This window comes from Macrobrachium nipponense, chromosome 2 (assembly GCF_015104395.2).
Source record: "Macrobrachium nipponense isolate FS-2020 chromosome 2, ASM1510439v2, whole genome shotgun sequence".
NCBI classification, from domain to species: domain Eukaryota; kingdom Metazoa; phylum Arthropoda; class Malacostraca; order Decapoda; family Palaemonidae; genus Macrobrachium; species Macrobrachium nipponense.
This window is the reverse complement of record NC_087201.1, coordinates 35360525-35374649: the sequence shown is the minus strand read 5'-3', so window position 1 is coordinate 35374649 and position 14125 is coordinate 35360525. Positions and strand designations below refer to the sequence as shown.

The following is a 14125-nucleotide window of genomic DNA, read 5'->3' as shown; positions in this document are numbered from 1 at the left end:
TATATATCTATATAGATATAATATCTAATATATATATATATTATATATTATATATATATATATATTATTATAATAGATAATAATATATTCTTATCTATATCTATTTATTATATATATTATTATTATTATATTATATATCATCTATTAGATATATATATCTATATATCTATAATATATTATTAATATATTCTATTATAATATATATAGATATAGGATATATATATATATATATTTATAAGATATATATATATATCTATATATATAATATATATATCTATATATAATATATATATATAATATATATATATATAATAATTATAGAATATATATTTAATATTATATATATATATATATATATATAATATATATTATAGATATTCTATATATATATCTTATATATCTATCTATCTATATTATATATCTATATATCTATATATATATATCTATAATATATACATCTATATATATATACAGGCAGTCACCGCGTTACGACGGGGGTTCCATTCTTGAGACTCGTCGTAAGCCGAAAATCGTCGTAAGTCGGAACATCGTCAAAATTCCTAAGAAAACCTTACTTTTAATGCTTTGGGTGCATTGAAAACTATGTAAACTGCATTCTTATGGCATTTTTCATCAAAAAAACCTTCAAATATTGATTATTTTGCATTATTGGAGTCATATTTCATCTGCCAGATGAGCGTTGTAGGCGTCGTAACCCTGGAACATGCGTCGTAACCCTGGAAATAATGTCTGATGAATATAATTGAAAAGCGTCGTAACCTCGGAACATCGTAAGCGGAGACCGTCGTAACCCGGGGACTGCCTGTATATATATATGTGTGTGTGTGTGTGTGTGTGTGTGTACATATGTATGTATATATACATACATGTATGTATATATATACAGGCAGTCCCCGGCTTACAGAGGGTTTGCCTTATGACGCTCTGAGGTTACAACACTTTTCTATTATATTTATTAGAAATTATTTCCAGGCTTACGACGCATTCCAGGGTTATGGCGCCTACAACTCTGATCTGGTAGAAGAAGTATGACCCCAAAAATGCAAAATAATCAATATTTGAAGGTTTTTTTTAATGAAAAATGCAATAAAATGCCATTTAAATAGTTTTTAATGCACCCAAAGCATTAAAAGTAAGGTTTTCTTAGGATTTTTGACAAAGTTCCGGCTTATGACGATTTTTGGCTTACAATGCGTCTCAAGAATGGAATCCCTGTCGTAACCCGGGGACTGCCTGTGTGTATACACACACACACACACACACATAAACGTATATATATATATATCGGATCCACAAGCCAATCGGCAACTATACTCTGTTTTTTTCCATCTGTCCATCCGGCTGTGGTGTATGTGTATGGTAACACTGCGTCCCGGGCTTTAGATAGTTACATTCAGCTTACATTTAACAGTAATAATAATATCCTATTTTGAACATTAACGGTGTAATTAGCATACAGTAATTTATTAAATCACTTTTCAGTTGCAAATGTACATCCAGATATCCTTTTATTTACCTAAAACTTACACATAGCGTAACTATTTAAAGCCCGGGACGCAGTGTTACCATGCGAAAACACCACAGGCGGATGGACAGATGGAAAAAAAACAGAGTATAGGAGCGCTAAGTCCTGCTCTGTGATTGGCTTTTCTAATCCTTGCAACCAATAGCATGTTGTACTACTGGCCAGTCAACATTGAGGTAACATATCCTTTATTTATACTCTGCTGGGTGATTCGCTACTTCTAACCCTTCCAGCCAGTAACACACACACACACACACACACACACACACACCACACACACACACGCAGAGAAAGAGAGAGAGAGAGAGAGAGAGAGAGAGAGAGAGAGAGAGAGAGACCACTGAATGGGCAATATCATATATGTGACCACAAAGAGGGCAACACTCTTTACCCTTGTGGTCAGCAATGTGAAGATATTTGACATATCCTGACAGCTACACCCTCCCCCCTCAATCCAGGACAGGAAAAAAAAAAAAAAAAAAGAGGAAAGCATTTATTTAATTAAAATTTTCCTAATTCACAAAATTTTCTTTAATAAATTGATAATTGGTTGTGGATTACTTTAAACTGTAAATAATTTGTCCAGAGTAAATTTATACAATTTTAGCTTAAGTTTCTATGCAAGGCATCATATGGTTTAAAATTTATTTTTATTAATTTTGTTATCATCTTAGTGTGTATGTATAAGAGAGAGAGAGCAAAAATACTACTCATACAAAGCATGAACTACAAGCTTAACTGTCATTGGCTACTTCCCACTCCTTCAACCAATAGTGTTGTCATGGAAACAGAGAGAGAGGGTGAACATTTTCTTTTTTATTCATTACATATTACATAATAATAAATAAATATTAAGGGATTTTACTTCAACATTTAATTGATATTTGGTTGTTTACATTAATAGCCATTAATATGAATATTTGAAAATTATTAAATTCATTCTTTTATTAAAAAAAAAAAGTTTTCAGTCACGAAAATAAAATGAAAATAGAGTAATTAGTGATATTGTTCTATGAAAAAATCAACAAAGTAGTGAAATTCTCAGTGATGTATTTAAGGATATGTTTCACAGAAAAAACTGTGAAGAACTGAATCCACAATTGCTGAACTGCGATCTAGCAGGATCCACTGTTTTTTCAAGATTCCCCCCCCCATACTGTTTGAACAAATTTTGCTATTTATCACTATTGGTAACTCTTGAGATCACAGTACGAGAATCAGAATGAGCTTGGAGAGATTAATTCTTGCTTGAGGTGGTAAAGGGGAGTGTTGCTGCAACTTCCCATCCAAAAATGCATCATCAATATTTGACGATAAATATGCAGGCAGTCCCCGGTTATCGTCACGGGATCCATTCTTGGCGGTGTGCTTATGAGCGAAAACCACCATTAACTGAAACTTGGCGATTTATAGCACTTCTGGTGCTGAGTTTAGGTTAATGGCCCCTCTTCTTAGGTATGTTATGGCGCCACAAATCACTAATTTTATGGTGCTAAACAGGCGATAACCTTGGACTGCCTCTACTCAGAGTTTGTTAATGCTTTTAGTTCTTTTCTGTTATGATGTGTGAGCTATAGCTATTATATTGTAAAATAAAATAAAAAAAACAGAAAAAACACTTATAACTTAGTAACATTAGCAAATTTGCTTGACTGTCTTAGGGAATAGGCCTGCACCGGCTGGAAAATATCCTCTTTCAACTTTCCATGGAAGGTACAGAAATTTTGTTCCATTTTTTTCTTATACCATGTGCATATGTTTATCTTCCTCTTTCCATTGATGTGTGTGTGTTTTTTATAAATTGGCCATCTCTAAATTTAGCCCAGGCGTGGGTGTATGCATCATGTATATTAGCTCAGACTGATGGTTAACCTGAACATGACAAAATGTCACTAACTTCTACAAAATGATTGAATCTAAAAAACTAGAGGGAAGTCTCCATCACATAAATCATACTGTGACATGGATTCTTTTTTATTTACTATTTTAACTCATTGTAATTTATACACTTCATCCATAGGTCCTATACAATTATTCTTATTACTGCTAGTAGGCAACCTTCCTCTAGAGTTAGGGTAGGCTTGGAAGAACATACTTCAGCCATTACGACCTACAGTAAATTTCCAAGATGTGTGTCAGGAAATGATATTATCTTTGATGCTAGGAAACTGGATAAACTTTGGGTTCATGGCCTCTCCCTTTGACCTGAAAGGCTTTGTCATGAGTTACTTGCCTGAAGGGTCCTCTTTTTTGAGTGTAGAAATGTAGAAAAGCTCCCATGAACATTTGCCTGAAGGTGAGAACTAAGAAACCAAGTCTGTAACATCAGGGAACCCACCAGCAGCCTACAGTTGGATTGTGACCCATACATTGCATCAGTTGAGTTGTGTGTGTGTGTGACCATGTAGGGCTGTATTGGTAGAAGACCAATTTCCACTTTGAAAGGAGTGAGTCAAATGTACACTAGCAAAAAAAGCTAAAACTAAGTCGAAGTATCCCAAGATTTTGAAGAGTATGGGAGCCGTGACTGAAAAAGTCAAGGAATAGGTTTTCCTGCAGTATATTGATCTGCTTTCACATTTATGCACTAGCCACATTAAGTTTCAGTCTGGTAGAGGTAAAATGAATATTTGTTAAGTTGAAGGTTATGTTTGATAGCGGGGATAAAATCATTGCTAATTAAATAGTGATTGCAACAATGTCAAGCCTTTGTTTAGATTGTTCATAAGATTTTGTTTTCTTTCCAGGCATTGGACCTTTTAGATAAACTTCTGACTTTAGACCCAAGCAAAAGGATAGACTCTTCCTCAGCTCTAGACCATGATTTCTTTTGGACAGACCCCATGCCAGGGGATCTTTCCAAAATGTTATCACAGCACACTCAGGTATGTTTTCATACATTTAGTTTCACCCTCTCATCTTCATCTTGTAGAACAACATTGTTTGATAGTCTTATTAGAAAATATGAGTGATTATTATTTATTGAAATTGATTCTCCTACTTCACAGAGTATGTTTGAGTATTTAGCTCCGGCAAGACGACCAGGTGCTTCAAACCGGCCAATGCTTCAACCTCGCCAACCAGACAATGTATCAACCTATCAGGAACGTGTTTACTAAGAGTTGGTGGATATAGAAGTGGTGGATATTGTATATGTCATTGTATACTATCATTGTCATTATTCATAAGGCAAGTTATCACAAAATATTTAGATTTTGAAGATCCATAGCATGGCTGTTTTTTCCAACTAAGATTTTTTTTAAATGAGGACTTGGTTAGTGAAAGGTCCATTATGTGAACATTGGAGAGCTCTAAGCACATTTTAGATGAATCTGTTTTCCAAGTTGTGATTTATTTTATTATGCTCTTTAGTATATGTACCAAAGAAAAAGAATAACATTTGTATACAGAATATTAAGTTTATAGCACTGCTGTATGTAGGTGTAAAAATAGGAATGGGATACTTTAATTTCAAACTAGGTGGAATGAGCTTACCTATATGTTTAAATGAAGGTCAGGATAATTAAAGAAATACTAGGTCTGTTTGGAGTTTCAAGTATCTTTTCAGGTTTGCATAATTGAAATGTATGCAGTATTAGTTTCTTTATATATTAGTAAGAGGGCTTTAATATTTTTATAAGTACTTTCACCTTATGTTCATTGTTCATTTTTTATTTTTAACATCATTTTCACATTTGTGCCAATGTGTCATTTTTGCAAAGAAGTTAAATTATTGCAATTTATGGCAGTTCACTGGTATATAAGGCAAAACTTATAAATTTATGGATTTAAAGTTAATAAATTTTTATCAACTTCTGGTTTGTTCCTTCTGTAATTATGTAATCTATTTTTCCATTGGCATATTGTGGTTTACCAGCAAACTGTCTTCCTAGTATGTAATGGTTGGGACAGTTCTTTTTACTAGAGAATTTTGATTGCTATATTGTACTACAATACCCTTCACGAATTTTGAATGCATTGTCAAACCCAATATATAAGATTGCAATAAAAGAATAAGTATTTTTCATTAAAGGTGATTCTAGGAGACATTTACCTCTTGTTTTTATATATATATTATTTTTGTAATTGCCAACTGCTAGTTTAGTATTTGCCTGGGAAGGCTTTATCTTGTTTGAAATTGATTATTAATATGAGGTACAAGTGTTATTTAATAGAATTGGTGGGGATAATTCTAACAAGCTGATGAGCATCTATTCTAAAAGTACAGATAGCAATATCTTAGGTTGCAGTTTAAAAATAGCCAAGAACTGATGTACAGCTTAACTCTGTGAATTTTAATAGTATAGCATCGAGAGGTTTGGGTCTGTTATGGTTAGCATTTACTAGAGCATTTTGTGATGACAACATTTTAGATGATGCGATAAACTATAGGAAATGAAGGAATGTGAAGTGTGATGTTCTATTCAAAACAAAAGAAAGAGTAGAGGTAAAATTATCTATTTTTTAATAATGGTCAAGTAGCCCTGTATTGTAATTGTTTTAATGTGCTAAGGTGATATTTTGTCCTTTTGTGCATCTTGATGCAAGAAGTTGGTAATTGGATAGCCATTGGGATAGAACTTTATATATTGCTTTACTTGATATTTTCTTGATGTAAGTATACAGGCCTTATCTGTTACCTCATTATTTGCATAGCAGTATTTTCATATATGATAGGATGCATAGTTTTTCCATTTCTCGGGTATGCTGTTCATGTACAGCTGCATTGTGCAAAGGGAGCAGTAAGGAAAGTCATTTTTGTGTGGGCTTCATTTTGAAATTATAGTTTTTTTCTTTATGGTCAGATTCTTGTGGAATACATCTCCTAGTTCTCAGTTCCCCAAAAATAGTTTGGATGAGTTGTTTTGTAAAATATTACATTACCAGATGACAATGTGATAAAGGTGCTAGAAGCTACTAATATAGTTAATTTTGTTGCCTTGTTAACCCCTAAGAAGAGGTTATCTTGTACAGTGTAAACATTCTTAGGAATAAACTAGCACTATGGTAATTATAGTATGTCAAGTGATGGCATATGTGCATTTAGCAAAAATGACGCTGTTATGCTTAAAACCACTTCATATGTAGGTGCAGAGTTCACTGTATTGTCAGACTGCAGTAGAAATGTTGGGGGAAAGTATTGTCTTACCATTTAAGAAACAAGCAGCATTTTTTAAACTTCCTTTGTCAGTCAATACTATCATCACAAAGTTAGTTGTAACCCTTCAATGATTGATAGTTTAACCTGTCAGCCTGCAGGACTGCGTAGCTAATATTAAGAAAAAACTAACTGAAATGAGGCAGAAGATCTTGGATATGGTAGAATGTTTTGCTGTATGTAGTATGTTTGGCTCTGATAGTAAGAAGGGAGTGCAGAAAAGAAAAGCAACAGCCTAGATCAGGTGGAAAGAGTGTCCTAGAGTATTGGGAAATAAGAGCATACCATTTGTAAACCAGGCATGAGTCTGTGGCACATATATAATGCCTGTACTTCTCTATGCAGCAGAGACTTTGAAACTTGCAGAGAAAATAAGGAGACTGAAGTGACTGGCAACAAAACATCAAGATCTAAGGCTGGAGTTCATTGAAATAGTTGAGAGATGCAGTGTCCAGAGGCCCTAAAATGACTGAGATCTCAAAGATTGAGATGAGTTGGGCATGTCATGAGGAGGGGAGAAAAGCAGTCAGTCAGACTAACACATGTGTAAATGGTTGGGGAATTCTGGTAGAAGTTGCAGATAGGTGACAACTCATATCACATCAAATTCTATAGAGTCCAACAAAAATATTGAAGGATGAGTGAAAAATACCTCTAGCAATCATCAATTATTCAGTCATGAAACACAATTGTGTCTGCACAATGAAGCATGGAGCTGGAGCAAGGTGCATGTTTTTCCCTTATACAATATTGACTACCCCATTTGCTAAATTTTTTCAGATCTATTACACTTCACACTAGTTGCCCTAAAACTACAGTAGTAGCATTATCTGTGTAGTGGACTGACGATCTTACTCTGTAACAGTTGTGACATTAAAAACTCACAACAACATAGATCTGATACACTACCATGAGCAACAGAAAACAAGAATACATGCCCCTATACCTATTAAGAACACAGTCAACTGAACAAGTATGCTGGCAGTCATCTTAAAACTAGTTAGTAAAACCAAATGTACAGCCTCTGACAACCAAGATATGAAGATTGTAAATAGAGCTGACAGCTAACTTGGTCAAATGTCTGGACTCATATATCAGTTTTTTATGCTTTTAGATTAAGCAGGCCATTACACACAAACCCTTATTGTCATTTAGGTAAACATAGCAAACAAGAAGAGTGTTTAGTTTTATGGAATATTTACAAGCAATTAAAGACAAATTTTTTATAACAGTAGAGAACACTGAAAAGATAGAAATTGGCCCATAATTGTTGTAATCTTTATGAAATATTTATGTAATTTCTGCTTTGGAAAAATTTCACTTTTATTCAGAAAAACGCAGCAAAAAGACCGAAAAGAACTCATCTAGCATCATAGCTTGTATGGGGAAAGTCAGACTAAACCAATGAATATTAATCTTGGTTGATCTGGATTTTTCTTATTATTAATATAGTTTGTTTCTTTGTGTCTGTTCGTCCATTAATAATGGAAATTGTGTTTAAATGAATTATTGTAAAGAATTCAAAATGTAATTTTTGCTGTAGTTACAGACGTCTGATTGGTAAGGAAGCATTATGGGCAATACTTGAATAGAACTTTTATCTAAAAACTAATAAGAAATTTGTCTTTGTATGACTATTCATTACATTTTAAATGTTTGATCTGATAATATATATAAAAGGTATGAAAATGTGGAGGGATTTAATTAGGTAGTATCATGATTAAATCACATTTTAATATTGAGAAGTTGTCACTTTTTTATAGTCTTTTCTTTGGCATAGTTCTAAAATTGTAGTTTGCTTTCTATTTGTTTGAACAAGACAATGTTGGTCATTTAGGTAATGCAAAATTCTTTGTTTTAACATTACGGGACAAAAAAACCTGCAATGAAATGAGGTAATATCATATGAAATATTTTTTTAAAGAAAAATTTAGACCAGGTTGGAAGCTCATGACTCTATATCTGGTAAACTTCATGTTTTTTTTTATTCCGGATTCACAATATTTGTAATGAAAGGGAGGACAAATTCTGTTTATTTTCCCTTCGATCAACTCCGCAGAAACATTGATGTGGTCCTTTTAGCATTTTTTGACTTGGTCATTTTGGTTTATGTAAAGTACTGATTAATGGAAGATGATTCAGGACTTTTAACACAGTTTAGCCGTCTTGAGCCAGTACCAAACTACTAGGTTATTTCTTGCAGTATAGCTCTGCTGCTGTATATGAGACCACTGTGACATCTGTTAGGATTTGTTCCTAAATGAAAGGTGATGATTTTAGCAAGGAGATGACAGTAAAGAAACATTGTTGCTTTGTATGAATAAAGGAAACTCATGGAAAACTAAAGGAATAATGAAATGCATATTTGTTGCCATTGAAAGTGTACCTTGCTTGGGATACTGCATGTAATACTTCTTCCAGTTAGGTTCTGTCTCCCTGCTTTGAATATGATTATAATCTGCATATGTGAACAGCTCCATTAGGCAGTAATAAGTGTAGTTATATATGACATTTAGTTTCAGCATTGGCTGTGTTTTGTCTAGTACATATAAATCGGTGATAGGATTTCAGATACTGTCGACTGTTATTTCTAGCATTCAACTACTGTCAGTTGATAGGCAGGTGAAATCCCATTTTGCATCTGCCATTCAAAGTTTTGAACACTCATTGTTCATATAATTATTTCAACCTCTTTCCAGAGAATGGCAAAGCAGTCTGTCACATTTTTGGTTTTGATTCTTTATAAATGCTCAGTAGTACACAAGTGTTCCCAACCTTTTATGTCAGACCAGTAGTATGTCTGACCAGTAGTGCACAAGTGTTCCCACTTGTTGCTTTTTGTTTCATTCTTGTTAAGAAGTTTGTTGAACAACTGCAAGCATCTTCTGCCTTTGGTTGTAGGATTCACAAACTTGGGAGTGTACTTAAAAGTTTTGGTACAGAATAAAATTAATTTTTCTTGAATATTTGGGAGTGTACGTACTGAAAAGGTTTGGTACAGAATAAAATTAATTTTTCTTGAATACTTGGAAGAACTTTATTCAATTAATTTTCATGGATTATAAATGAGGTCTTTTCTATTTAGTCTGTAAAACTACTAATAAAATTTATGGGATTATTGATTGTTGTTTAACTGCACAATGGAATCTGCATTCTTAATTCTCATTGGGCTTGCCCAAATGGTTTGTCTTCATTTAGGTAATATTAGATCTTTTGTAATTACTTTACCCTTTTAAAATTTGATTGTTGGGTAGTCAGAAAATGTTGAAAATTCCAAGAGAATAATTTTGAGGCTTTGTATCTCCAACTTACATTATTTTTCGGTTGTAAGTGGTGTTCTGCTTTTTCTGCACACAGGTTGGGTCATGTGGATGATTTTTTATATAAAGACCCAATGGTTTTTTGTATTTTGTACTGCATCTTCAAAAATTCTTGTTATTTGTGTAGCTTATTATAAATGCTCAATAAAGGAACGGGGAATTATTTGTTACTTAGATTAGTTGGTAATTATAATATTGTACCCGGTTGTGTAATCCTTTGAGTCAGTTGGTAATCTTGTAAAAGGCATCCTCCAACTTTATATCATGCACAACAAATAATAACTTTATTATCCTAGAACATACTTAAAATGTTTGGTAATAATTGATAAAGTAATTTAGGAAATTACAAGATAACTAGATTTTGTAAAAAATAGAACCTCCAAAAAGTTTAACCTTTTGGGGGGGACAGGAAAAACTATAGATTGTGTCCCTATTGTAAAATATTCAGGTTGCCTTGTTAGATAAGTTTCAGTTCGGTGGCATATATGCATTGTCATTTTGTAGGTGAGAGATATTCAAATTTTACTTTGATAACAAAAATATGAAAGGCTCAAACATGTTTTATATAATATGAAACTGAAATATATTACCTATAGTAATATACAAGTAATATTGGTTTGCAGGTTCCTTAGTCTGAAAAATTGTAATTATTTCAAGTTAAAAATTAAGAAATTCATATAAAAATAAGGTATTCAGTCACACTTTTGCTTTTAAGTTACAAATCATTCTTGCCTGAAGTCTGCATAGTGGGATAGTGATCCCAGAATGAAGGTGAACTTATTCAAGATTATAGTTTTCAAGTTATTTAAATTTCTTGAAATGTCAAGTTATTTATGATACTAACACCATAAAAAGTATTTCTTTATCTATCTAAAACTCATGAATACTTTGTCTTTGCAACTGATGCATTATGGAAGATCTCTTAGCATTAAAAAAAATTAAAAATGAGTGAGCTAAGTATGTACTAGCTTTGTTCTTAAAGTAAATACACTATAACCTTAGTTTATGTATGGAATACAGTAAAATATTTTGAATAATTGCAACACCATTGGAGGTAATTTGATTTATATTAAAGTTTTGTAAAAGGGTAATTTACATTAAAGGTGGAAAAGTAACAAAGTAACCCTACATTCAGTCATTTACAAGATCGATTAAAATTGGAGAGCGTAGAAACAAGGTTCAGGAATTAATTGAATTGGTGCAGTCATCATCTTGAAAATCTGTATGCATTTAAGCTCTCTCTTATCAACATTTTAATTAAGTATAGTAAGCTGGATAACACCAAAAACTATGGGTTTACATATAGCTGTTAATTTGTCTTTTACCTTTGTAATGTTTGCTTCAATAGGGAATTGACTTTACCAATATCCCACCGATTGCTTCATAAATTTCACAGGCAAAACACTACCTTACCATCTATTTGGTTCTTGGGGAACCCATTGGTCTAACTGTCAAGGCATCTGCAGCTACCATCTGGTTCTCCCTGGTCCTAGCTAGAGTGAAGAAGGAGCTTGAACACTGGTCATGCACATACATTTTTGGTCTAAAAGAACATTTGTTGCTATTCAATGGCCTGTCCTTGCTTCTGCTACTTATGTGTTATCTTTAACCTTTAAACATAAAGATATGTAAAACATGCCAGTATACAGGTAATATTGCAGTGTCTCAAGTTTTTCTGCCTGAGCAAGTAAAACATTTTGAGAATAAAGGAGGTTAAAGATTTTTGTAGTCTGCAGATTCACATAATTTTGATGGTACTATACACTGAACACACCAAACATTTGAAACAGTTTTATTTAAATGCACTTCTTATTAAGTCAAAGCAAGAACTTTTGATTAAAAAACCTATCAGGAACCTGGAAGAGGAAATGTCATCTAACAACCTTAAATCCTTAATGGTATGTGAGCAGAATTCCTTGTAGGTTGTTTGACAACAGGGGTAACGGAATTTGTTATCCTATGCAAATGAAGTAGTAGTTCGGCTCGCCACCTTCTGATGATGAATTTATGCGCTTGTATTACAGAGTACGTAATGTCACTGACCTTTAAGACTGTTAAGAGACTTCAATAGTGAATGGAAGCTGAACAAGTTCCCCTGCTAGAACTTCAGTGAAGTACAGTACCTGAATTGTTTACCTCTGGTATGAAAGATATTCTTTCTGCTTGTCTGACAAATTGCATAGCACCTACTTATTTTTACATCTTCACAGAGATTCACTTGTTGACTGCTTATTAAGATTTTTTTTCTGAAGGTAAAAAATGGGCAAGGTATCATGAAATTTTAAAGCAATGTACTGTAGTAGTGTAATAAAGGAAAAGTTATTTGGCCCCTGTTTATTCAAGAATAAGCAATGGCAGTTCTCAGAAAATGTTAATTTTTTTGTATTTTGCAAGTGTATATTGAATCTTCTTGCAGTGTACTTAATGTATGTATACTTGAACTCTCTCAGTGCACATTAAAATGAACGTATGCATAAACACAACCAAAATGTGCAGTCTTTAAATGATGTAACTTGAACTCTTCGTGCACTTAAAAATGATATCACACACAACCAAAATATGTGCAGTCATTTTAATTGAAACCAAACCCAAGTATTGGCCTATTATGTAATTTACATAAACTTTTATGACCAAGTCTACTTTAGAAAATTTTCATAAATAGCAATTTCAATTATCCTATTTCACCTTGTTTCTGTCAAGATGTCTTTATTTGCATGTCTAATTAAAGTTTTTATTGAAGGAAAATAAGAGTCATTAACTGTGACAGAAAGCACACTCACTCATCTCTTGAATGTTTCAGAAGCCTTAACTGAAATACTGTGTTGCCATACTTCTTGTTTAAATTAAATGAAAATATTCTTGTGTATATTGTAAACTTGTTTACCCAATTATACAAGTCACACATTAGTGATTATATTGCCTGACCAATACTGTATTATGTTAATATGGTAATGTACTGTATGAACCATTCATGATATTGCTCAATATGTCCACTTTAATTGATACTTCACCTTTGACTGACATGTTGGTAAGAATTTCTTATATTGCTAAGCATAATGTCAGTGTTTTAACAGATGTGATTATTTAATTACCTAGTAAAATATAATAGGTACCAATGTAATGTTTTCACACTTAAGGTTTATAAAAATTTAGAAAACAGAGATGTATCTGCTGTGGTGTTCTTGTCCATTAGTGTTCTGTTCAAGGTATATGGAAATCCATTTGCTCTCATGGTACTACATGTATACATGGCCTTAAGTGTGTTGAATTCCAGGCATTATATTAGTATATGTACTTTTATATTCATCATACATACAACTGTGATATTAAGAGCATGAAAATCTTTGTATACAGTGTAGCCCTTGATGGGTTCTAGTAAATTTGGCATATTAAATTTTATTTTTATTTTTCCCTTTGGCAATATTAAATACTTTCTTTACAATAACTTAAAATGAAACTTCGTGTAAGATCAGTCTCAAACTAATGAATATGAAAAACCAAAAGTTAAGGAATAAAGCACATTTCACAAACAGTTTTGTTATCTCGCCTTTCCCTTTGTGCATTCCCCCTCATTTTGGGACCACCTTGACGTGGTGAGGGAGCTCTCGAACCTCAGGAATTTCTTCCTTGGTTCGAACCCAAGAGTCCCATATAACTTTATTTATTTTCGAATTAACTTCTGTGGACTTTTCCATTTTTGCCAAAATTTTCGAAAGCAAATGCATGAGAAAACATATGGCCTAACGTGGAGTTAAATCCGAAGCTAAATAGTGAGAACTGTGGTAGATCCATCATCTACCTGACAATTATATCTTTTCAAGATTTTTTTTTATTTATTATCTCAAATTTATGAATACTGAACTAAATGATTTGAGTACCCCTGGGCCCCATGATGGAAAAACTCAGGCACAGTTGATGGCTATTAGCACGTCACTCCCGAATTTCCTTGGTACTGCCTCAAATAGTAAAAATACTATAAATGATACAAAGGAACACCCTGTTCCAAGTAAAGAAGCAGAGCCAGAAAACCAATTAGGGTGCATAAATAAAAATGAAACAAACAAAAATAAATTGGTAAACTCTAATATCATAACAATAGAA

At 32.9% G+C, this 14125-nt stretch overlaps 1 protein-coding gene across 2 annotated transcripts in view; it reads left to right on the top strand.

Annotated features, from left to right (window-relative positions):
• The window catches only part of LOC135220527 (cyclin-dependent kinase 9-like), a 167725-nt gene extending 155296 nt beyond the window's left edge, over nucleotides 1-12429 (top strand). For both annotated transcript variants that reach the window (XM_064257708.1, XM_064257707.1), the window contains 2 exons: nucleotides 4294-4431; nucleotides 4555-12429. In XM_064257708.1, the coding sequence (XP_064113778.1) occupies nucleotides 4294-4431; nucleotides 4555-4665 (249 nt within the window). In that variant the 3' untranslated portion in view covers nucleotides 4666-12429. The remainder of the gene's footprint in view (nucleotides 1-4293; nucleotides 4432-4554) is intronic.
• The last annotated feature ends 1696 nt before the right edge of the window (nucleotides 12430-14125 follow it).